The sequence below is a fragment of the Catharus ustulatus genome, chromosome 1 (assembly GCF_009819885.2).
Source record: "Catharus ustulatus isolate bCatUst1 chromosome 1, bCatUst1.pri.v2, whole genome shotgun sequence".
In the NCBI taxonomy this organism is placed as follows: Eukaryota; Metazoa; Chordata; class Aves; order Passeriformes; family Turdidae; genus Catharus; species Catharus ustulatus.
The window spans coordinates 18,857,461-18,881,589 of NC_046221.1; the positions used below are offsets into that span (position 1 = coordinate 18,857,461).

At 35.6% G+C, this 24,129-nt stretch overlaps 1 protein-coding gene across 1 annotated transcript in view; it reads left to right on the plus strand.

The window, feature by feature from the left end:
- DNAJC1 (DnaJ heat shock protein family (Hsp40) member C1) overlaps positions 1-24,129 on the plus strand; it is a 110,536-nt gene that overhangs the window by 45,858 nt on the left and 40,549 nt on the right. The window contains exons 7-8 of the mRNA XM_033068521.2: positions 9,269-9,359; positions 18,712-18,878. Of these exons, the coding sequence (XP_032924412.1) occupies positions 9,269-9,359; positions 18,712-18,878 (258 nt within the window). The remainder of the gene's footprint in view (positions 1-9,268; positions 9,360-18,711; positions 18,879-24,129) is intronic.

The following is a 24,129-nucleotide window of genomic DNA, read 5'->3' on the forward strand; positions in this document are numbered from 1 at the left end:
CAAACACATAGCATATATATGTATGTATATATATATATATATATATATATATATATATATATATATATATATAAAAATTACTCTTTGGAGGCAAATTTGATATCGTCAGTTCATGGAAATATTAATGTATTTTAAATGCATATTAATCTTAACAAGCTAGGAAAGCAGTGTCTGTTAGGCAAAACTACAAGATTGAATGATGTGAGAGAGGTGATATATATCCATCTCATTAGGAACAGCAATGTTTTTTAAGTGATGTTAACAAAAGTACTTTAATCTCAAATCAGCAAATGCTGTACTTCCATAGCAAATTTTAATATGCCATTTAAATTTGGGGTAACAGTGAAAAATTACTTTTTATGATGGAGTTTCTTTCTCTAATTCACTGGATAATGGTACAAATTGATACCTGAAATTGCTGAGGTAAAATAACAAAGGTATGGTTATAATTTATAAATATCAGTGTGGCAGGCTTGCTCACAGTTATTGTGTTTTAATCTAATACTATAAACTGTAAAATCTAGCTGGTATTCAACCAATAGAAGGATTGTCAGATCAGTTACCAGAATAATTTTTCAATATCACCTGCTTTTTCTTTGCATCTTCCTTAAATACATTGTTTTGGTTTTAATACCTTTGTCACTGGTAATATGGGTCAGGAAATGTGAGGTGGATTTTACTTTGGTTTACAGAAATATTGAATATTAATTTAAAAGTATAAGTAGTAGAAATTGCATCAGTGTTTGGGTTTTGACTGTGTTCAAGCTAGAAAAGGACTGTAGTTATAAAACTTACCTTGTTGAAACCCTTGTAAAGGTTGCAAATGCAATAATGCCTGGTCTTCCAGCATGCATTTTTATGGCCTTTAACTGTTCCTACAAACAGAGGCAAAAGTTAATATCTCTCTCTTAAAATTTTCATCAGAACTTTGGGGCTGTTTTATTAAAAAAAAACCTTTTCTTTTTTCAAGTTTGTAAAGCAAGTTGATTATGCTTAATCAACTGTTGTGTCCAAATTAAGCTTTGATGTTCATTCCTCATCAAGGTGAGTCAGATAGAAAATAATTAAGGTCAGCAAACTCTGTTGCTGCATTTTTGAAACTTTATTAATAATTATACTACTTTCCCTTTTGCTTTAATTGCAAAATTTTTAAAAATCACACAATATAGTAAGATTAGTGAGTAATTTAAAGTCAGGACTTCTTATGGGCTTGTTATAATTTTCATGATATTAAGGTAGTGTTATGTCAGTATAAGAGGTTTCAGGTTTGCTGTTCAAAAAGCATCTCCTTTGCCTGTCAGAATTGGCAGGAAAAAAATACAACAAAAGTGATGTTTCATGTTTTGTAGAATTTAGCCCTTGTTTGGATTCCTATTCCATTAAATTAGTAGTACTGGCAAAGAAGCTGTCCAGTAACTCCTGGAAAATTGGAGACCATCAAGCAGGGACTTGGTGGCAGGGGAAGGGAAGCATGTTGTAGAGGAATTCAGAGCAGGAAGGCTTTGAAGCAAAGAGCAAAGAAAGAGATAGGGGTTCCAGAGTAAATGACACTGCTGCTTAACTGGAGGGTTTGTTTTGTTGTTTTTTTAACATGACTGGCTAGTTACATGAGTTAAAATGCAATAAACCATAAATAATCTTCAGTGTTAAAACTATTCAGGACTTCAGGTGACTGAAATAAATTATTGTAGCTTATTTTTTATTAATTAACAATGCTTAAAGAGGTATCAGCTCTTCTGAAGAGCAGAAGAACAGCAGTGACCTCATGTTGGAGCTGTGTTCTGAAATGACAGTTGAAAAGATACCTGGTGTGTTGTAACTTGACAGAGAGACCTCTGGGTTCTTTCTGATTTTTGATTTTCATGTATATTTAACATTTTGGCATAATGACCAGCATGGAGCAAAAAGTTATCTGTACTTGCAAGATTATACCCTGGTACAGAGGTCCTGTTTTAAATCTGAGTGTTTTTTTCTTAATAATACACAGGCTTGAGATTTCAGGATACTTAATGCTTTTAATATAAGTAAAATCACAAAGGTAGAAGATGAGGGATTGTACAGATACTGAGTAGTGTCACATGTTGTATTGAAAGTGGTTGATATCAGGATGGATGCTACGGATTTTGTTTATTGTTTTAATTTGAATTATTTCTCCAGTCATTTTACAGCCAACATATTGTTTTCAAAATCTGTTGTTCAGCTGCAACTCATGCAATTGTAGATGAACTTCTAAAAGTGCATCCATATTTAAATGAACCATGTTTGGGACAGGAAAGGGGAAAAGGTAGCAATGCTTTTAACTGAATGTTGCTCTGCCATTGAGGTTTTCAAAGCCCTGCCAGTAAAACAGCTGAACTGTAAAAACCAAAACAAATCAAACAAAACAGCATAACAACAATAACAACGAATAAAACTTTTTAGCCCTTCTTGTATTGAATTTTTTTTACCTAGCATCCATCTCTCCCCCTATTAGTTAATGTGAATATTCTTGCAACAGCTGTGTCTGAGGACTCAGGTTGCTGAGCTTCTGCTCATGCCTGGCTCTCATTTATCCAATTGAGTGTCTTTCTCCTACTTCCCTTCCTCCTTCAAAATGTCAGATTTCAGAAGGAGGCACTTAAAATAATTAAGGTGGGCCTTTACTGAAGAAAAATGCTTTGTTTGCATGCCCTTGTGATGGCCTATGCCATTTTATTGTAGCCTGCATTTTATGTCAAGAAATTGGAAGAAAAATGTGTGAGAGGAAGATGAGAGAAACTAAGAAAATGAGCAGGTTTTTTAAACTGTTGACAATTGTATTTTGAGAAAAACTACATGGGTTTTTATACCCACACATTGAATTTAGTTAAATTTAGGAGTGAAAAAAGAATTTTTAAGTTTGTTTGAAGAAGCAAAGGGAGAAAAATACATAAAATGTATCATAAATCAAATATGTGTGCTGTGAAAGAAACATTAAGTGGAGTGTAAATTACATTGCCTATTACCAAGTTTAATTCTTGTAATACAGGATAAGAAAAAAATAGAAATTGTTTCTGAGGCCATTTTAGTTAACGCTTTCATGAGAATGACCTGGAAAATAGCAGCATATTTAAAAAGAAAGGGAGGAAAAGAGCTCCCGAAAACTTAATTAAAATGCTTGCTGAGTTTGAAATTTCTTCTTAGAATGAAATAAACGTAGTGTGCAAGAATTTCTGTTCAAATTGTGTATGCTGTACAGAACAGACAGTTGTGTTAAGTGTAGTTATGTTTTGAGGGAGAGCTGCCATAAGTAAAGTGCAGTTTATTCCAAAACCAGCTGACCAGAGGGTGATTTTTTTGTGTGTTCGGACATATGACTTAAGAAAAGTGGTCTTTTTGAAAAATGTTTTTAATTATTCTTCACAATTTTTTTCCTTCAGAAAACAGAAGATAGGCATGTTTCTTAGTGGTTCTTCAACTTTCCCTCCTCACTGATGTGGTGAATTTAGCAGTGAATGTATTTATTTTAACACCGACTGAATTATGAGCCTGCTGTTGTCCTGAGGGTAATGGAGCAGAAAGCATTTTTGTTTGTTTCGGACAGAAATGGTTTTCTGTTAGGAAAATAAATTTTCCTTCTTCTATCTGTAATCCTGTAGGTGTAGAGCACACTCCTGCAGTGAGCTGTTGGGAGAACTGGTGGCTCACCAGTAATGAGAGGGCAGTTGGAGCTTAGTACATAGTTGCACTAGGTATAACCTAGTGAGATTATCAACAAAGCTTTCAATTACAATTGAAACTTAGGTTTGTAAAGACCTTTGTACAGCAAAACATGAATTAAAACAAAAAAGCCAGTAATTTATTTTTATGTAGACTACCAGATGGTAATTACTGTAGCTGATTTAGTAGTCTGGAATAGATTCAAACTAGTGACCCAGAGGTGTTTAATTTCTTGGCATTTTTTCCTCAGGTTTTCTTTTAATCCATGATCACAATTCAACACCTGTTTAGAGATGGTTCAGCTTTGGCCTTAAACGGATTGGCAATGTGTCATTAAACTCAAGAGGCTTTGCCAGCAGGGCATCTCCTTTGGCAAGTTAGCTTCCAAGCAAGATTTGATTAGGTCAGCAAATGTATTTGTGAGTTGTTTCTGTCTTCACTTGTGACTTTCTATAAAATTGTGTGAGATTAAAACAAAATTTATTGCATTTAATAACATATGCCTTAAAAAGATTCTAAAAAAATTTATTGACGTATGTAAGGTTAAATATCTCTATTTCCCAGCTTTCCAGGGTTTTGAGGGTTTTGACATGTTCCAATTTACTGTACAGCACCAATGTTGGTATAATTTGTGGGGAGTGAGCAATTGCAGGATGTGTGGCACGAGTGATTGCCCATTTGCTCTGTTTCTTGCTATTTCGCAGCTGTTGGGAGAACCAAAGTAAGGATGAAGCTCTTGACCCTGAGGTCAATTAGAAGCTTAGAAGCAGGTCAGAGGAGAGTGCATTGTAAAACAAGTATTCTGGGTGTATGCAAGTGAGCAAAAATAATCTGTGTCTAACAGGGTACTGCTTGAGGCTCTGGATGAAAAATGTGCTGCAAAAACACTAAAAGTTTTTAATAAATGTAAGACAGTAAAGAAATTTGCTTTTAGTTGCCTCCTGTGCTGTGGCAGCTTCTTTATATGTATAAAAATATAAAGTAAGTCTACATGTCCTACCACAAGAGTGTGAGTAGCTCGTGTACGAGTCAATATTGGCTCTCAATTATTGCTACTGGTCTGCTGTGGTATGAGGCTTCATGGGGTGTGAAATGGGTCCCAGAAAGGCCTTGCAGCTCTGACCTCTGTTTCCCCTTCTGGCTGCCTTTGTCTCAGCGCTGGGCACATGGAATTCCCAGCAGGGACTGCAGTGGCACAGCCAGCTGCTGGTCACACAGTGCACTGAGGCTTGGGAGCCACGCCACAGCTGCCCACAGGCTGTACACAGCTGAAGAGCCTCCCCACACCTGGGATTATTCTACAGGCAAAGCATGATTTTTTGATTATAAAGGAGGAAGTAATGCAATTCCTATTTGTCTACTAGATTGCCTTTGGGCAAAGAGGTAAAAATACCAAAAAGAAGTATAAATCATAATGTTCAACTCTTTTTTGAAATGTTATTTCTTACCGTAACACATTGATATCACTAGTTCAGAATCCTATCCAAAGAGTATTTTTGCTGTGATGTAATGGGTGGAATTTTTATTGCAGTATCAAATTGAAGGTTGGCTGGTGGAGTAAATTTAATTTAACTTTTTTCTCTCTTTTTAATATAAATTGTGTACAATAATTCTGTGCTCAAAAAGATGAAAATTAGTTCAATAGCTCCAAAAAAGTTTTTTTTCTGTAATAAAAATTAGTCCAAAGAAACTTACTTCAGTATACTGATTTTAAGTATGCCTTTGAGAAAGTTTTCAGTTAACTGTGAATTTTGTTTGGATCAGTTGCTTACCCAAAGAACTGAAATGTAAGCTGTTTTTATCACAAAATCTGAAATGAAGATTTTCATACAGCAAGTTGTTTCAAGTTGTTTGCTTTATTTCTCTTAATCTCTAGTTTCTTAGGAGGTAGACCAGAAAGCCAGAAGGATTTGATATTTACTGGAGGGGAAATACTCAAACAAGAAAAACCCAAAACCCAGAAAGCAAACAAACCAACAAAGCCTCCTCGCCCTCCCCAAAAATCAAAGAGAAGCCAAAATGACTGAATCTTACTCGGAATGGAAGTTTTTACTTCTGGATTTAGTACAGTTTGAATAAATGCTGTATCTCTTGATTTAAAAGCAACAAACAAAAAACACCAAAAACCCCAAGCAAGACCTCAAACCCTAAAACAAAGAGAGGAAAGAAAGCCTTGAAAGTTCAGTGTCAGGAATTTCTGTATTTCTGCATAACTCAGGCTCAGCTTTGTCTGGGCAATCTCAATAACATGAGATGATACTGATATAAAGAGAGAAACTGTATTTTCAAGAATTTTTCAATATTCTTCATTCTCATTTGTGATTAAATATGAGGGTAATCACAGGATTTTCCTATATATGGCAGTTTAACTATTATTTAGGTATACTAATAGCAGAATTTTGCATTTCCAATACATTCTTTTTTCATTCTGTTCCTTGAATTGAATTTATTCTATTCCTGTTTTAATTTATAGTATAATAAACCAGCATACATCAGCCCTCTTACTTATTCTTTATACTTAACTAATTACATGTTATACTGCTTTAATGGTGAGAAGAAAAAATGTATTTGTTTTGAATTTTTTTTGAAAACTTCTTAAACTCCTGCAAATGAAAACATATTTCTGATTAGGTAAGGTGGAGTTTTAGTTAGTACTCTTCCAGGCTATGTATTTGTTTTTCTTTTCTCTGTATCTTTCCACCCCAGGAGTACAAAAATGCTGCTTTTCTTATGTCTATTACCTCTTGAAGGTGAAGTATACATTAAGTATTAAATGCTGATGTTTTGAGCTGTAAAATCGTTACTGAATCATGGGAAAGGAGCATTAGATTGGAAGAGACTGTATCTATATTGTCAGTGTCTTTAGAGCCCTAAAATCCTTGTATTGATACAAAATGACTGCTTACATTTATCACTTTGGAAAAATAAAAAATCTGAGCATAAATCTATTTTTAAATGCTTACACTACAAAAACTCAATTTTCTTGAAAACAACTATTCCTGTTTAGATTTACTGAAAGCTAATGAAGAATAAATTGAGAGGGATGTATTTACATTAAGGCAGAAGTTTTCTTCAGAGAAATTCCTATGTTAAATGGTTTTCTAGTGTTTTTTCATTTTGACCTATAAGGTCTAATACACATAAAATTTGTGTCTGTGGTTAAAGTCTTTACTCAGGTGTGCCTGTTAATTTTCTTTACAACCTGTAGAGCCATTCTTATATTTTGTGGGAAGGATTTGATTTTCAAATCTTCAAAATACATTTTCAGTAAAGCTTTTCGTTGGCTTTTGCTTTGCTTTTCTTTGGGTGTATACACTTATGTATGTTTCAAAGTGTGCATTTTCCCTTTTTTTTTTTTGTTATTATGGTACTAGCCATAATAATATTACTGATAAGATAAAAGACTGATGCTGCCTTTGTTACCTGCGTATTACTCCATTTGTAGTGATAATCCATTCTATATCTATAAAGTAACAATACTACAAATTTCATTTACGTGCTTCTGACTAGTTTTCTTTGTTGTTCAGCTATTGTGTCTCATTTTCATCTGAGCCACATTTCCAATTGTTCTGTGATTGACATGCTGGAGAGATTGACAGTTACCCCCTAGTGCCTGCTGTCTGGAGATCCCACAAGCAATAATGGATTTTACACCAGAATTTAGCATCAAATATTGGCTTTCAGTGTCAAATGGGTTAAATTTAAATGCCAGTTAATTGTAGCCATTTTGAAATCACAGCCTTAAACAAAAGCGTTTTTTGGATATCCATAAAGCTGAATCCTGTGTATGCCATGCAACCCAAATGTCTCAAACTCAGCAGAAATGAGCTATTGCATTTATGGCTGTTTCTGTTTCTTAATTTTGCAAGTAGGCCCAACCTTGAGAGTGTAAGGAAAGTTTCCAGTGTGGTATGAATTCTTATTTCAATTTAACCACAAAGAGAACCAGTGCTGATCCTAATTTTGTAATTCAAATATGTCTCCTCTATGTACGTATCTGCTGGTAATGCTAGTCCTTTTGTAACTACACTTTTTTTTTTAGCCACAACTCTACTTAAAGAATGCCCTTTTTCCTAATCCTAAAACTATTAGCACGTGAGATGCTCTCTTCTGTTACGTTTCAGAAGCAAAAAGTTATGTAAACCCTTTAAAATTAGTTTTGTGTGCAGAGATGTCCTACATAAAACTGGCAAAACCCCCCAAAATTTATATTTCCTGTACCCAGTTTAAAAATAATAATATTTTTTTTTTAAAAAAGGTGTTTTGGAAGGAGGTGGAACTTTACTGATCTTTTGTGGGAATTTGTCGGAGTTATTCTTCAAGTGTGCTGACCTGTATCTATGAGATGTCTCCAAACCACTACAAAGTTCTGCTCAGAGCTTGGTCACGATTCCTGTCATGTGCTTTCCAGCCTCCTTCAAGTAGCTTTGAAAGGGTAGATGCAGGTATAACATGAAGAACAACTGTTGTATCTTTGCAGGGAGAATGGGATGATTTCTACTATTAGTCAGCAGTAATGACTGCATAGGCCAGATGTTTGTTTTCAAGATTACTTAGGGTGTCTTTTTTCATGTTCATACCAGGTTTTGTTCCGATACAGTTGAAATGATAAAAAGTATTTACTGCCATTTAACAATACATTCTGCATTCAAATTTCAGTTACCCTTTATCTGTAAAAAGCAGTACTGTTAGTATAATAATGCCAAAAAGCATTTTTGGGTAAAAAGATCTAAGATTTGGTCTCTCTAATAATGTAATTAATTTTTATGTAATATAACACGTATTCTGCATGCTTGATAAAGATAAATAACAATTTCTCTGTTTCAGCATTTCTATTATGGATTTCTTGTTTTTCAATGAGTAAATAAGTCTCTTAAACTGGTGAGAGTAAGAAAGCTCTCCATATTTCTTACTTTAGCAATCTGTTTTTTCATGTTGGAAAGCATTCAACAGAAATCTGTAATTACTCATTAATCAGATTTTGGAAAGGTGTACCTTATTGTGCTTTATGTGTGATAAGACTTCTGGTTTTAAGTGTATATTTGCTTTATCGATTTTGGACTAGAATCTAATCCTTGAGGGAAAAAAAGTGTATTTTCAACACTTATAGCAATGTAGAAGTTGTATAAAAAAATAAGTGGGAGGAACAAGTTGGCACATGCAGTTAGTGTTACCTTAATGAGTTCACATTAAGGTGATTGCTGCCTAACAGCAGTTGCCTTTGTTTGTCCCTGCACACACTGCTCTAATTAAAAACATTTCTTTCTCCCTTGAACTTCCAGATTGCTGATTTGAGCAAAGTGGGTGCATGGTGTCTGCAAAGCTGTAGGTAGTTTCTCTAACTATTTTGCTTTTCAGGCTGTCAATGAGCATCATAGTCTGTAATATGAACGCTATTGCATTTGAACATTTATTACACAAATTCTATGTTTTAGACTGAAAATTACTGTAACTCAAGGAAACAAATATTTTTTTCTTTTTTCCTTTTTTTTTTTTTTTTTTTGGGAGGTTAAGTGAGAACTTAAAACAGAGCCATTGCAATTACTTGTTTGTATAAGGATGCTAATGCCATTGCAACGTTTTCTTAAAGGATGCCAGACAATTATATGTAGAATATAAAGAAACAAAAATGAAGGCGAAAGAAGATGCCCTGGCTAAGGCTGAACTTGAAACACTTCAGAGTGAGTTTTTACCACTGTCTTAATAAACAAAGATGTAATACGATATACCTTCTACATTGGATGTATATGAACAGACATTTTTCTAATCTTCTAAAATACATGCTTTATATATTACTCTACTGCTATTAAATTTAAATAAGCTTTTAATTTCGTGACTAATTTTGCAGTAGGCTGCTGGTTTGTTCCTATAGAAACATACAACTCAGATGGTCAGTTAGATTGTAGCAAGAAGAACATATCTTGCTAGAAATGTTGCTTTACTGGAGGGAAAGATCTCAAATGTACTGTATGTTTTCAGAAGTGACCTCTTGGGTTTTTGAGCATTTTTGTATTCTTGTTGTTTGTAATTTTTTTTTTAAATAATGTGTTTAAAAGTTCTTTATGGAGTTGTTTTTTGATAGAAAGTGACACTAATTTGAATTTCCAAAAGCATGGATGCAGACTTCAGAGATGGATTCATGCTGTTGTTGAAATAAATGCTTTAAAGTTTTTATACTCTTATAAAAGACCAGAGAAGGCAATTAACATTTCCTTTAATAAAGTATTCAGAATAATTATAGGTGACTTTTCTTCTTTGTTATTTACTTTTGACAATGATTAAGCCTACCCTCTTCCGAATACAATTTTAACAGTTTTTTGTCTGTGTTTGTATGTGCATGCTTGCTTTATTTACTGTACTGAAATGCATGCTTTTAAGTTCCTTTATTCTGACAAGTGCATTGAGTGCTTCGTGATAATTTACTAGCTTGGAGTAAGCATAAGCCTTTAGGTACTTAAAATACAGCTGCATTATTTATATTTACAAAATAGCTTAGTTTTGTAAAATCAGCGAAGAGATCCAGTTCCAGCAATAACTCCCAACTTATCTGTAGCTGAATCTATTTTGGGAAAATGAGTAACGTTCAGCATCTCAGTGAGCATCATGGGCCCAGGCCAAATCTAGCAAAATAGTGCATTTAATGCTTGTTAGGAAGACCTGCCATTATATTTGAGATACCTACCACAAAATGGGCCCTTGAAAAAGGTCTTGACTCAGGTTATTAAAAACTCGTTAAATTTTCAGATAGCGATGTATTACCATTGTTCAAAATAGCTGGCATGCATTCCTCGTTAAAATCTGTGAACTACTGTTTTAGAAGGACTGGTTTTTGAAAACAGAAGTGCAAATGAAAGTATCAAGGTATTAAAATCATTGTGTGCTCATTCCTGTGTGTCACTGAAAGGCCACGTGTGAACTTTTAAGTGCTGCCAGGTGTGAAAGTCACTTTTTTCCTTGTTACCTCCAGTAGTTTAGTGCCCACTCCTGAGAGGCACAAGTTTGGTGAGTTTGGCCTCCCAGGTCATCTCGACCTCTCACCTGTCCCCTGTCAGGCACTCCCATGTCTGCCAGGTGACCCAGCGCCACTCGTGTGAGCAGGGGCCAGTCCTCACCAGTCTCACTGACTGGCATCCTGCCCTCCCCTCCTAGGCTTGAAGGCAGGGAGCAAGGAGGATTGAGAATGATCACCTATAATTAGCAGTTTGAGATTTGCCATGGAATTATTTGGTCAGCTGTAGCAGTGCTATAGCTGGGCAGCAGAATGAGCTGTCAGTTACCTTTTTGTCTAATAAGTAAGACTCCCAAGAGAGGAACAAGTGATGCATCCATGTTACTGTAGGCAAAAAAATAACATTTTTTTCCTGAAGCTTGCATGCAAGGCTAAATTTGCTTATTTCATTACGTTACTCTGCATTGTCACATCACAATTAGCATAGAAAGGTTGTAAATCACCAAATGTGCATTTTGTTTGCCCCCATTCTTCTTAATTTTAGGTACTGTTCCTGGGATGCAAGGTCATAATAAAGGTTCCATCTATTTAATTGAGTAAACATATCTCATGCTGATTAGCAATAGCTGGTTTACAGTGCTTGTTTTTTCATGCCCTAATTGCTAGTTTGCCCCCTTGCCTGTCTGCTTTCCCACTGAAACTGTGCAGTATTCTGTAGGCAGTTTGAACTAAAACCAGAGTAGGGTACTGGAGAGGAAAATACAGTTTGCTAAGCAGGAAAGAGAGGACAGTACTGAGATGTCATTAAAGTTCTATTTTTGGGAAGGAGTGTGAAAAAATAATGTATTGGGAAGTCAATATTATGCAGTTTTGATTTATTTTTCTGGCACTTTTGCAGCACTTCTCAATTCATCCAAAACTGTCGTTACTACATTAATAAAATATAGCAACTTTACCTTACAAAAATAGAGCAACTTACAATATAATCTTAGGTTTCTATAAAATATGGTTTTGTAGGAATTCCAGAGAGCTGTGTATTTTAGGGACAAAAGAAGAAATGGTACAAATTGTTTACATTTCATTTTTTGATGCATTTTTCACATTTAGATGTGAGAACACAAAGTTTTATTTTTAAATGGAAGTGCTTTAATTAATAAACTTTCTTCCAACTTCTCCCTCTCCTGTCATGTCATATGTGTGATCCCTGCATCAGGAAATGGTTCTTTCACAATGAAGAACCCTGTTCCTTGTAGTCACAGGATATAAAGTACAGTAGGTATTAGCTGCACTGAATAGGCATTATTAAACTTAGATGACATGGGCATACAATCAGGACAGATCACTCAGTTTTTAAATTTAAATTGCAAGGTTTGAGTAGTTATCAGTAGAAATTCTAGCAGCTAGCTGTTTTTGCATGGAGTACTTCTTTCATCATGTCCATTTTGGAGGGAAGCACATCAGCACATCAATTTTTCTTTCTTTATACTTAGCTTTGGCAGTTCTCTTACTTTCCTTTCTTCTTTGTTTGTTTTCCCTGACATTTAGTATGAAAACTTACATCTATTTTTAAAATATGACTTTTTTAAAAAATGGTGCCTGCTAAGTATTGCAGGTGAGCTCTTCACTGGCATCCCAGTTACAAAATATAATTGCATTGTAAATCCAGAATTCTTGCCACAATGTACAAGGCATGTGGAACAACCTATGGCAAGAAACTGTTTTGTTTCTAAACCATGTTGAAATAGTATGTGGGTTTTTTCCTTTTTCCTTACCCCCATCATTCAGGCTTTAACTGAAATACAAAATTACGAGCCCTATGGCTGCTTTATGAGCTGCCTTTCTGTGTCAGGCTTTTCTGATGTGGTATTTATGTTTCTCCATAGGGTCTTACAGCACTCTTACCCAAGTGCCTGCCACCAAACATCCAGAGCTGGAGTGAAACCTTTAATACATTTGATCAGGTTTGGTTAGGCTTGGTTGGTCAGCCTTTCCTGACAGCTTGGAATACAGCATGCTGCTTGGGTAGCTTTTTATATTGTTTCATGAAACCTAGCGACAGGAGACATCATTAGGTCTTTTAGTATAATGGGTTTATTTCACACTCTTACAGGTGAAAATCTCTTGACTTGTCTTGTTTGGCTTGCACCAGTGGTGCACTTCAGGTTTGTGCTTCCTTGTTACTCAAGATACAACCTTGATCAGTAAACTTTGAGATGCCTTCTGTTCTTCGTGGTTTGTTCAGATATTTAATTTTGCTATTATATAGTTATATCCTAATTTCAGTATGAATGTCTCCAGGTTTAACTTTCAGTTGTTCATTATTAGCATGTCTGTGCCTAAAAAAAATTATTTATCTACAGGTTTTCTGAATATAAAGCCTTTCTTGAGCCCGTAATTTCTGTGGGTCTTCTGTACTTGATTCAGTTTTTTCAATGTATCTAGAAGTATTGGGCCCTGGGTTTGTATATAATGCTCTAAAGTTTGTCATCTTCTGATTATAAAATCATGTTTCTTCTGTAGTTATTACAGAATCATAGTTTACATTAATTCCCACTGCTCTGATAGTTCATTTCAGGTTGCTTATTCACCTCAAAGGTTCGTTGCCCAAAGTCCCTTCTAAGTACAGATTGGCATAAGGCCCTTAATTGTGTAATTTTCAAAAATGCTTTTGATTTGATTGGTTCCAGAGTGCCAGCCAGTCCATGTTCCTACTTCTTGTGCTTTCCTCTTCACTGTAAACCATTTGGGCCAAATTTATGGAATCTAGCACTACACTGAAAGTTACTTTTCTTTTATTTCCAAATAATTGATAAATATCTGGGGTAATTGTGTTTAATATTAATCTCAAAATGCAGTGTTGACATGGCTGCTCAGTAATGATTTCCTGACAGGCAGGTTCAGAGAAAATTAATTTATGCAATACACGCTTCTTTGGTCGGTATGGGTTTGAATGTTCTGATCACTTAATTGTTACCTCTGATGCCTAATTATGGCAAACTATGTATCATCCATTTCACTGATTGTTTTGGCAGGACTGCTGAAAGAATTTTGAACTTTTAAGCTTGTGTATTTTTCTCAGTTGTTTCAACTAGACTTGTATGGTACCTCTTCCCACAAAACTTGCTTTAGACTGTATGGAAAATATTCCACAAAAATACAGTGCACGAGTCTCATTTGAGAGAGACATGAATGCTTCATTATATGTCGGTTGGAAGGCAAATTAGTGCTCAAATATTGGTGCCTTGTTTCTTCTAACCCTTTTGTATTTTGGGGGAATTGGAAGTTTTGGGAAGGGAAGATCTTCAGAAAAAAAGATGAAAATCATCAAAACTGTTGCTTGAGACATTTTTTGTAGCTGAGGATGCATTCATCCCTGAGCATGTCTTTAGTCAGTTTGCTCAAAAATAAGGTAGCTTGTATGTCCCAGTACAGAAGATTTATATATCTGTGTCTGATTCTTCATACATTCATATAATCCCATTGACTTTGTGATAGAAATGTTTTTTTAAGCGTATATGTGTTTGCTCTGTATTTACATTGAACATAAATTGCTCCATTTTTTCAATAGTCTGTCAAAACCTTAGTACATTTTTCCCCCCAGACTTCTGGGTTCTTTGTGTTCTGTCTATGTTACTGTACATGTAAGTGAATTTTTCTCTTGTCATGTTTTCAAAAAATTTTAATGCTACAAGTGTTTTGATTGTCTTTCATAGTTACATAGTTACATAGGTAAGTGAACTGTGTTGAAAAAAGAGATACTGATTTGCCAAAAAGATGTTTGCTGTCTAATATTTTGTGTGGTCATATTTCTTGTTTACTAATGCATGAGATATCAGGCAGTTTGTCCCTTTGATTTTCAAGATATCACTGACTTTTTTTGACTGTATTTTTTGTGAATTCTTGTTCATGCTTAAAAGCCTTGCAGAGAGGGAGAGCTACAACTTGATGTGTCGAAATTTCTTTGCAAAAGTTCAGTAATTAGATTTGGTTTTATTTCTTCCTCTGTGAAGCAGCTGCTTTTTTTGGTGGAAATTCTCTACATTCTTTATGTTTAGATCAGCTAATGTGTAAAATCAATATGATTTTTTCTGAAAACTTTAAAATGGAGCACCTCTGATACTTATGGGAAAAGCATCACTGTTTTATTACATGCCACTTGATCCATAAAGTATAGCTGATTCTTTATCTGACACCTGATGTATCTTAAAGCAACTAACCATTAGCTAGAACTATTAATTCTGCCAATGGTAAAATTAATGTAGTAGCAAGGTGGAAGAACTAATGAGGAAGATCAAAGTGTCTGATTATGTGCGAGTAATTCATCAGACTTCAAAACCCTAATCATGGCACCATAAACTAGTAAAATGTATAACCAGTAGAAGAACAGTATTGGAGGCCTTTAAAACATAACATTTTGTACTTTAGGGGAGTTAGCTAATTGTTATCTGTAAAGTCTGGGCATCCCAGTGATAGGTGTGTTCATATGCTGTTCAAACATAGGGGACATAGCTGCATCTCTCTTTTTTTAACTCTTAAGTTGTTAAATACACAGTAGATTTTATTCTTCTGGTAAGGAACTTGATAGTTCTAAAGGTGTAAATACTTACAGAAAATTAGTATTTTTACCATGTGAATTTGGGAAATGATAAAACAAAATTCCTTCTGCTAAAAAATAGTAGAGCTTTTTGAAAGTTATAAGTCATATAAAATACTGATCCATTGACATTGAACTGGTAGATATTAAACAGTTTCCATTGTCCTTATGATCTTAGATTCCATATATACAAAAAATTTCCATTTGTTTTTGAATTCTATTTGATAAACTAAAAAAGTTACTACATTATAATTTGGCAATTAAAGTACATCATCTTCCCAGAAAATATTAATGAGAGTAAGCTTTTAATTTACCCTGTTGAAGTCAGGCTCTGTTTTACCAGGATTGTTTTCTCTCCCCAGTGTTTAGTTGTATGAGTGCCAGTAACTCTGGTTATAGTGAAGGTTTTGCTGGATATTGGTGCCCACACAGGGCACTGTGGTCTGACTGGGTCTCCAGCAGATACTGACCTCACTGTCACAGAACTGAGAGGAACCTAGAAAATCTTTTCTGTATGTTTTCCCTGCATTTTAGATAGTTTTGTGTGTAACAATATTAAAACAATATTTGAGACTGGAGGAGAAAAACATCTTTTTAAAGCCTGTTCTGTTATAGTGGATGGCCTAAACCCAGCACCATTGGAAAACAACACTAAATATTAAGGGAACACTTGTGTTTCAAAATTCAGAATCACAGCTGCAGTTGTCTGTACTGTCAGCACGATCAAACACATCCTTACTTTAGGTCATAGTGGTGGGCAGCTGCACCAACTTCCTGGCTGTCTGTCAAGCCTTAGCAGATACAGGATTCAGCTGTCTAGGCGTCATCTACTATTTGGAAAACCTGATCAGTATCCTCTTCAGGGCAAAGTGCCTGGTCAGGTCGGAAGTGTCTTTTAGGCTGCCAATTGAATTGCTGATAGTGAAAAGATAACATGAAAGAGGGAAAGTTTCTTCCTGAGTATCTCCTGTGGACTTCTGTGGTTTGGGTGAAATAGTTCCAGTGCTTTGTTTTGCTTTCTCCATATTAACCTGAAAGAGCACCAATACTTGGCTGCCCTATGTCAAAGCTGCTGTGACTTCAATTCTATTTATTTTTTTTTTAATTCAATATGACAACCATTGTGGTATCAAGAGATATGTTGAACTCCTTCATCTTTTTGTATATGCATGGGAGACAGTAGAGATAAGGATTTTTTAATTCTGGTTGAGTGCTTGTTTGAGGTTGTACAGCCATCTTCTCTAGGTGGGATTTCTCATTCCTTTGATAGTCAGCAAACAGCAGGGTGTCTTATCTGTGTTAGGTCTTCCTCTGTCACTTAACTGCCTGAAGAAAGCCTAGATACTGTCTTTGATACCTCATTTTAAAGTGGAGCACAGTGTCCTCTGGAAATTGTTACAGAAATACTTCCAAAACTACAGCAAGAGCCTAGATGACCTATTTCAGGCTGTGCTCTTAATTTTTAGATGTTGGTTAGAAGCATTCAGGCTTTAACTATTTGCATATTTTAGTAAGCAGTAGCTAATGGAGTGCAACATTCAGGAAAAGCCAACTGTCATAGGGTATTTCCACTGTTAAGTAATTCCTAGTGAACACACACAGTGTGCTTGATTATTTTGACGGATTGAAATAAGGTGGTGAAAATTGTCATGGAAGTTAACTTCCTAGAATATTTTTGCCAGTATCAGTGTTTGCAATAAAGAGCTGGTATAGCTATTGTTACTTTCCCATACAACTCTTAAGGGATTCTAGAAGCTGTTACACATGGCAATATTGGAGTAAAACGAGATAATATTTATTTATTTATTATAAAAATTACCTTTTAAAATAGACAAAAAAAATTGTACCTGTGTTGTCTTTACTATTATCTGCATAGTGAGACAAATGCTAGTATTACACTTTTGGGTTTTCTCTTAACTTTGAGGGATATCTGTCATTTCATTATATTTTCTACACATCCTTACAGAAGGATGTTAAAAAAAAAAATCCAAATACAAATTTGAACTTAGTGTTTTATTTATTGAAATTTGAAAGGTAAATTTGAAAATTCTTTACAAAAGCAGGTCTCTGAACAATGTGCAGTGAAACTCTGAAACTCTGAACAGTGAAAAGTTTAAAAGCTCATTAGTCATCCTGTTAACTTTCAAGATCTTTATGGCTCTTCTGTTCATTTTGGACTTGAAACAGTTCTCTATCCCTTTATTGTTTTCCTAAATACTCAGTTCCTATGGTTTGTCAAATCCATAGAGTCTTTTTCAGTGTGCTGTTTCTGCACATATACTTTTAGAAAAAGAAATTCTGCTCGAGAGTGTGCAGGGAACAGTCCTCTGTCCTCTTTAGGAATTTTTAAAAGAGATTTTTCTCCTCTGAAATATTAGGGTGTGGTTGCAAAGGCAGATAAACTGATCAGACAAGTGTGGTTCTTCTTTTCCTTACCCACCACCTTTAAATTATTTGGATTTTTTCTATTTCTTTGAGTATTAAGAGTAGTTTTCTACTTGCATAGTAAATTGAAGTAGTTTGCTGAGTGATTGGATGATTGTAGAAACATAATAGAAAGACATGCAGTTGAAAGTGAAAAGTTGGAGTGGGGTGTAGAACTTCCCTCTTGATTGCAGTGGAATATTAGATCAGCTCTTTCAGTTTAGGAGCGTTTAGTCATTGTGAATACAGCATATTTTGAATACAAGAGGGAAAAAGAGAAGAGTCCTACTTGGCACACCTGAGGTTTCTGGATGCTTTCTGAATATTCAAGCTTCTTTCTACTACTCATCTTCTTTCCTAAAGTTCTGTCAATTGTCCGTTTTAAATCTTATTTTTGAAATCATCTTATATAGTGGATGCATTTTTAGGTGCTGGGGTTTAGGTTATTGTGGTCCTTCCTTCCTTTCCCATGAGTTTGCTGCTCCCATTTCATATCATTTGAAAGGCAGGGAGAGCAGAAAAGAGTAATCAGTGTTAGAAATGGGGCCCAACATTTAAATCTTCCTAGATATGTAAGTGCTAGAACAGAGCTATTTGTGGTAGAAGAAATCTGAGAATAGAGAAACCATCTGTTGACTCAGAGGCTTCTACTTAGCATAGCTGACCATAAAGTAATACAGAATTGTCTAAAATTCACCTTTCTGCCTTTGCCAAGTTCTGTGAAGCTAGCTGAACTTCAGAATCTTTTAACAGCTCCTGTGCTTTTGCCTGTACTAATCTTTGCCAAGTGGTGTAGCAGTAACAAGAGCTAACTCATCTGGCCCTTTCAGACATAGTTCAGATGGAAGAGGGGCTAAGTGAGTGCATTGCTATTTACTTCTAATAAAAATAAAATTATGCAAAACTCTGATTCTCTTTTTAACAAAGAAATTGAAGCCACTTTCTCAGTGGAAGTTTTAAGATAGGATTAAGAGTTGAGGAGCTAAACCTGCTTCTGAAGTTTTACCTGCAGTAATGCCTGCAGTACTAGTAGCATTACTTTTTCTTCTTTTTTGCTTTTGTATAGAAGAGAAGAAGCCTAAAGTCAAGAAACCAAAATTAGAATTCCCTGTATACACAGCTCTGGAATCAAATGCATATATACCATCTTATGATCATGGAGCTTCAATTGAAGAGATTGAGGAGCAGATGGATGATTGGTTGGGAGGCAGGAACAGAACCCAGAAAAAGAAGGTAGGTTCAAAATCTTTCATGTTGTTATATATTTTGAATGTTGATTCATTTGCTTGCCTCTCAGGAAAACAGAATATTGTGTGTACACCACCACAGTATTCATATACCATTAAAGTGTAGAGAAGTATTAATTGTCTGGCAGAGATACAACAGAAAAAATTATATTAATGTTCAGTGTAATTTGTGTAATGATACTGGAAATGTTGTTATAATAGGATGTTGTTGATTAAGCCACATGAAAGCTCTCTATGGTTTCTAATATAAATACTATTCTTGTTCACTAAAAATTAGTAGAACATAATGCTGTCAAGTTGTATGAGGCTTGATTCTTTCTCTTAATTGCAGTTAATAACATTTTACTTGCAAAAATAGATTCTTCTCTATTAAAAGAAAAGCAAAGGAAAAAGAAGATACCTTCTCTTTGTAATATGCAGATATATTATCTTTTGATGATAGAACTGATTAGGTACTTTGTGCATTTTATCTGATGCATGGAACAGTTCTAACAATTCGATTTAGGCCTGTTGTTAAGGTTCTTTTTAATCAGAGATAAGGGTTTTAATGGCAGTTAGTATAACTGTGTTCTGGTAAATTTTATTGAATCATACTAGATTGAAAATGTATAATTTTCATGTTGGAACTGAGAATAAGCATTGTAAATTAGTCTGCTGTCTTGAAAATCTGCCTCCCTTGGAAGACAAGTGAAAAGGGTGTGTTTGAAGCAAAGTTGGGTTGGTTGTGTGCTTGATCATCTGGATCCCCAAACTAATCTTCCCCTCCCCAAAGAGAGAAATCAAGTCTGTCTTTGAATTTCCATGACGTTTGAGAAATTGAATAAGACTGGCCCTATTCCTATCTATAAATTTACACCTCCTCACAAAATATATAGAAGCTGTGTCTTCAGAGACACTGCTAGGAGAACTAGCTGTAGGTCCGTCCTTCCAGATGTCCTCAACAAAACTAACTTGATTTTCTGTACTTCCATCTGGATGCTCTAGTATTATCCCATTGCTTTGATAAAGTAGTTTATTTTAAAAATAATATTCTGTTACAAAAGGGCTTTACCTTTTAGGGACAATAAGGCAGTCTGTAGGTATGCTGGCTGGGTAAAGTGTTTGACCTGAACGAGTCGTGCTTCCTTTTCTTGACAGCTAATATGTTATTAGGGTGCAACATCAGCATTTAATACAGTTGTGTAGGGAAACAGACTCATCAACTGCACGAAGAAATGGAGAATGTATGTCATGGGCTCTAGGAGCCTGTAGGAGCCATTTGTATCTAATAGGAGAAGGGCTGTGTCACATGATTTGTAATAAGCTCAGTGGGAAAATGGTTGTACCCCAAGTGAATTGTTCCTAATTGTCATTTGACAGATTTTCCATTTTAGAAATACAGTAATTTCACGACTATAAGGCACACCCTTTGACTGAAATTTTGACCCGAACCTGGAAATGCACCTTATAGTCCAGTGCGCCTTATATATGGAGAAAGTTTGCATATTTGCCAACCCGGAAGTGCGAGCTGCGAGCTGACCCAGGACCCGTGGCCGTGCGGGGGGAGCTGGGACCCGCAGGAGCTGGGACCCGCAGGACCTGCAGCCGTGTGGGGGGAGCCGGGACCCACGGGAGCCGTGGCTGCGCGGGGGAAGACGGGACCAGTGGTGGCCGCGGCCGCTGGGTGGGGGAAGCCGGGACCTGCTGCGACCGCCGGGTGGGAGCCATGAGCCGTGCCAGCTGGCGCTAGGGGTGGGCGGGAGTGCCGAGGCTCACGGCACAGGGAGGGTGCCTGGGGCCGCGTTTAAAGACTACGCCAATCTGTGAAAAATGTCTGCAAATTGAGCACCTGCCAGTAAACCCCACCATTGTGCGAATCTGTTACTAAATCGTTACTTTGTTGTGTGTGGCACAACCCCTTGCTACCAAAAAAAAAAAAAAAAAAAGTGCACCTTATAGTCCGGTGCACCTTATATATGGACAAAGTTGCGAAATTTGTCGACTCCCAGAGGTGCGCCTTATAATTCAGTGCACCTTATAGTCGTGAAATTACTGTATATATTTTTCATCACATCATGGATGTGAACTGGATCATCATCCCTCTTCTGCCTCTTGCACAGACATGAAACCAAGTGGTGTGTAACGTCCACCTCTCAGTTCTGCTTGTTTTAGCAAAATGTTACTCTGTCTTAAATCATTTTGTCATCAGACCTTTTCTCGGGATTGTCATTCTTCACTCCTAAGGAAACGTGTTAGCTTCTTTTTTCCCTTGTCTTCTCTGGTAGCTCAGGGATGTGGACTGTGTGCCAGCCAACATCAAAATAGTTTGATAAAGTAGTATATTTTTCATCCTTCTGGGAGTAACAAGTGGAGTTGCTTTCCCTGCTATTGGCATCCCAAGTGTAGATGATTACAGTAATTTAATATTGTTCATCAATTGCACTGCACTGTTGATATTTGTACTTTAGAGATGCCTGTTAATACATGAACTAGTGTTTTGGAAGCACTATACTGTACACAGTGCCTAATTTGATAGAAAGATTAGATTATGTTCAGTTCTTAGGTTGATTTATTATTATTTTTGGATACTTTGAGGTTTTTATTTCCTTGTAATTTATTCTTTTTGATTACTGCTTCCATAGGGTTTAAGTATCAAAGTAGATAAAGAATGGTTTGTAGAGAAGAAAACAGCTTCCTTCTTAGGCATTGTAAAATGATTTACCAAGGGAAGGAGAAAGAGTAATGTTTTCCCTTTTCCTTCCATGAGGTTATATAGCTGGATGAAAACATGCTTACAGCATTGTAAAGTTATTTCTCTGCCCAAGTTTTAGAATGCACTGAGTTTATGTCCATAAGGAGCTAGTCTTGCCATGTTGTCACTCTTTAGTTAGGACTGAAAATTAAATTAAATAATAAAAGAAATCAAGCTGTTGGGAGATTGATAGTATCAGTATTGCAAAACAGAGAGGTAATTTTTCTGTATTTCTTTGTAGCAGTGATCCAAACGCCTTTAGTACATTTTTAGTGTAGTTTTAATGGTGGTACTTAAAAAAAGAGAAAAAGAATACTTAACAGAAAGACTAAGTCAACAGTAATAGTAAATTTAGAAAATCATATTTATGAGGGAAGGTTAAATAGTTGGAATTTTAGACCACAAAAAAAGGGAGGCTGTATGGAAATAATAGGATACAATGCTTTTCCAGTCCATTCCCATTTTGTTTTAGGTAAAATTGCAATAATTTATTATGACTTACTACCTTTCACAAATTCTGAGAGAAAAAATACTCAGTTTGCTTTGCAGTCAGGATGCTTAAATTCAGATTTGGGAACAAATGTAGGTGGAGGCACATACCAAGAGCGTGTTACCTGTATAATTTATGAAACCTTTCCATCTGTCCTGTTCTTGAACTCAATCTGTTGCTGACTCAGTTGTATTTGAGAGCATGGAAATGAAGTAATGGGGCTCTAGAGAGGGTTTTTTGGTTGTTTTTGGTTTTGGTTTTTTTGCTATATAGGAACTCATATACTTACCCAGGACTACATTGCATATTCATATAGTGCTGGCTCTACTATTCATGCAAACTGCATATGAGTAAGAACCTGGGAGGAATTGCTAAAAACTTCTTCTCGTGCTGATCAACAAAACTCTTCAAAGCAAAACAAGCCAAGAAAAAGTTTATTTAAAAGATCGTTTTTGGTTTATGACTGAATGTCTGTGCTCTGTTTCTGAAAAGGAAAAGATCTGTAAGATCTTACAGGTTGTTGAGATCTTAATTTACTTAGCTCAGGTTTCTGAATTTTTTTTTCCTATAGCTCACTAAAAGGTGACTGGAAAACTTGTTCTATGTATGCTTATTAGTAATTAAGGGAAATTTAGAGGCAATGGACTTCCTTTGAGATGTAGTATTTTGTAGCCTGAATATGTTGTTAAGCCATTATTGCATTAGTTACTAGCCATTTAACCCTTTACTTCCCTGTTGAGCAACCTATTATGTGGAGGTAGAAAAAAGAAAAGGAACTTATTAGAAGGACATATTTTGTTACATCTGATCTTGTTCAATCATTTCTGCAAATATTCGTGCAAGAATATGTGTATTCACTGTTTTTGGAATCATACTATTGATGAATCATTTCTCTCAATGGGATTTCCCTCATACTCTTTGTTCTGATTTGATTTTATGTGATATGTAACACATGTTGTTTTTGTAAGAGTTCATTGCTTGTATGAAGAATATTGTTGTTGCATGAAAATCTTGGCCCTTAAGAAATCATTGGGAGATTTATCATTGCCTTCAGTGAGGCCAGGATTATAATTCCTTTTGGTTTACAGATTCCTCATCATCTCCATTGGAATCTCCATTTCATATCATTATTTTGCTCATTAATCTATGAAGATAGAGTTCCAAGTTCTGTCTCAATGACTGGTGAATACTTTTGACCTTTTGATATTTGCTTGCTCTGTAAAGAGGAGATAAAGGTGGAGAAAGACAGTGCCTGATCCCTTCCAGCTGGACCAGATGTATGGATAGAAAATGATGTTTCTCATTATTTTTGTTTTTCATGTTATCCTGCAGCACTTCTTGGCATTTGGGTGTTTCTGATATTGCAGGAGCACCTGGCTTGATTTTACCAAAGCAGGAGTAGTAAAAACTTTTTTTGTGCACAGAGCATGGGAAACTTAGTATATGTCACTTGTATTTGATATACTGTTAACCTTTAAATTAGGATTGTCAAAAATACTGGAAGTAAAAGTACACATAAGCATTGTTTTTACACAGTTTATTTCGATGCTGGAAATGAGGTAGTTACCATTCTTTCTTAATTATTGAACTGTAGACTCTGATCATTCTGGTGCTGAACTCCTTTCTGGTTAAAATGCATTTTGTGCTTTTGTTTTTCTCAACCTGGGCTATCAAAGCACTGTGTTTCAGATATAGGATATTGATAACTGAGTGAGGTTTTTAATCATGAAGGTTTTATTTGAAAGCTGGCTGTGGAACAGCGACATAACTTTAAATGTACAGAAGAGATCTCTCTGCTTTCTAATATTAAAAGGCAAAATGCTATACAAATGCTCAATTACTATTTTCTTAGCTTAAAATGTATAGGTTTGACAATTAAGTCTTAGTCATTTTATAACCGTGCGCATTTTATAATTGCCAGCTAGCCTGCCACCTGCTCTCTTCTGCCTTGGATCTTCCCACATCTGTGCTGCTTTGAAATCTGAGTATGCTTGTTCTTTAGTAGCGAATAATGTG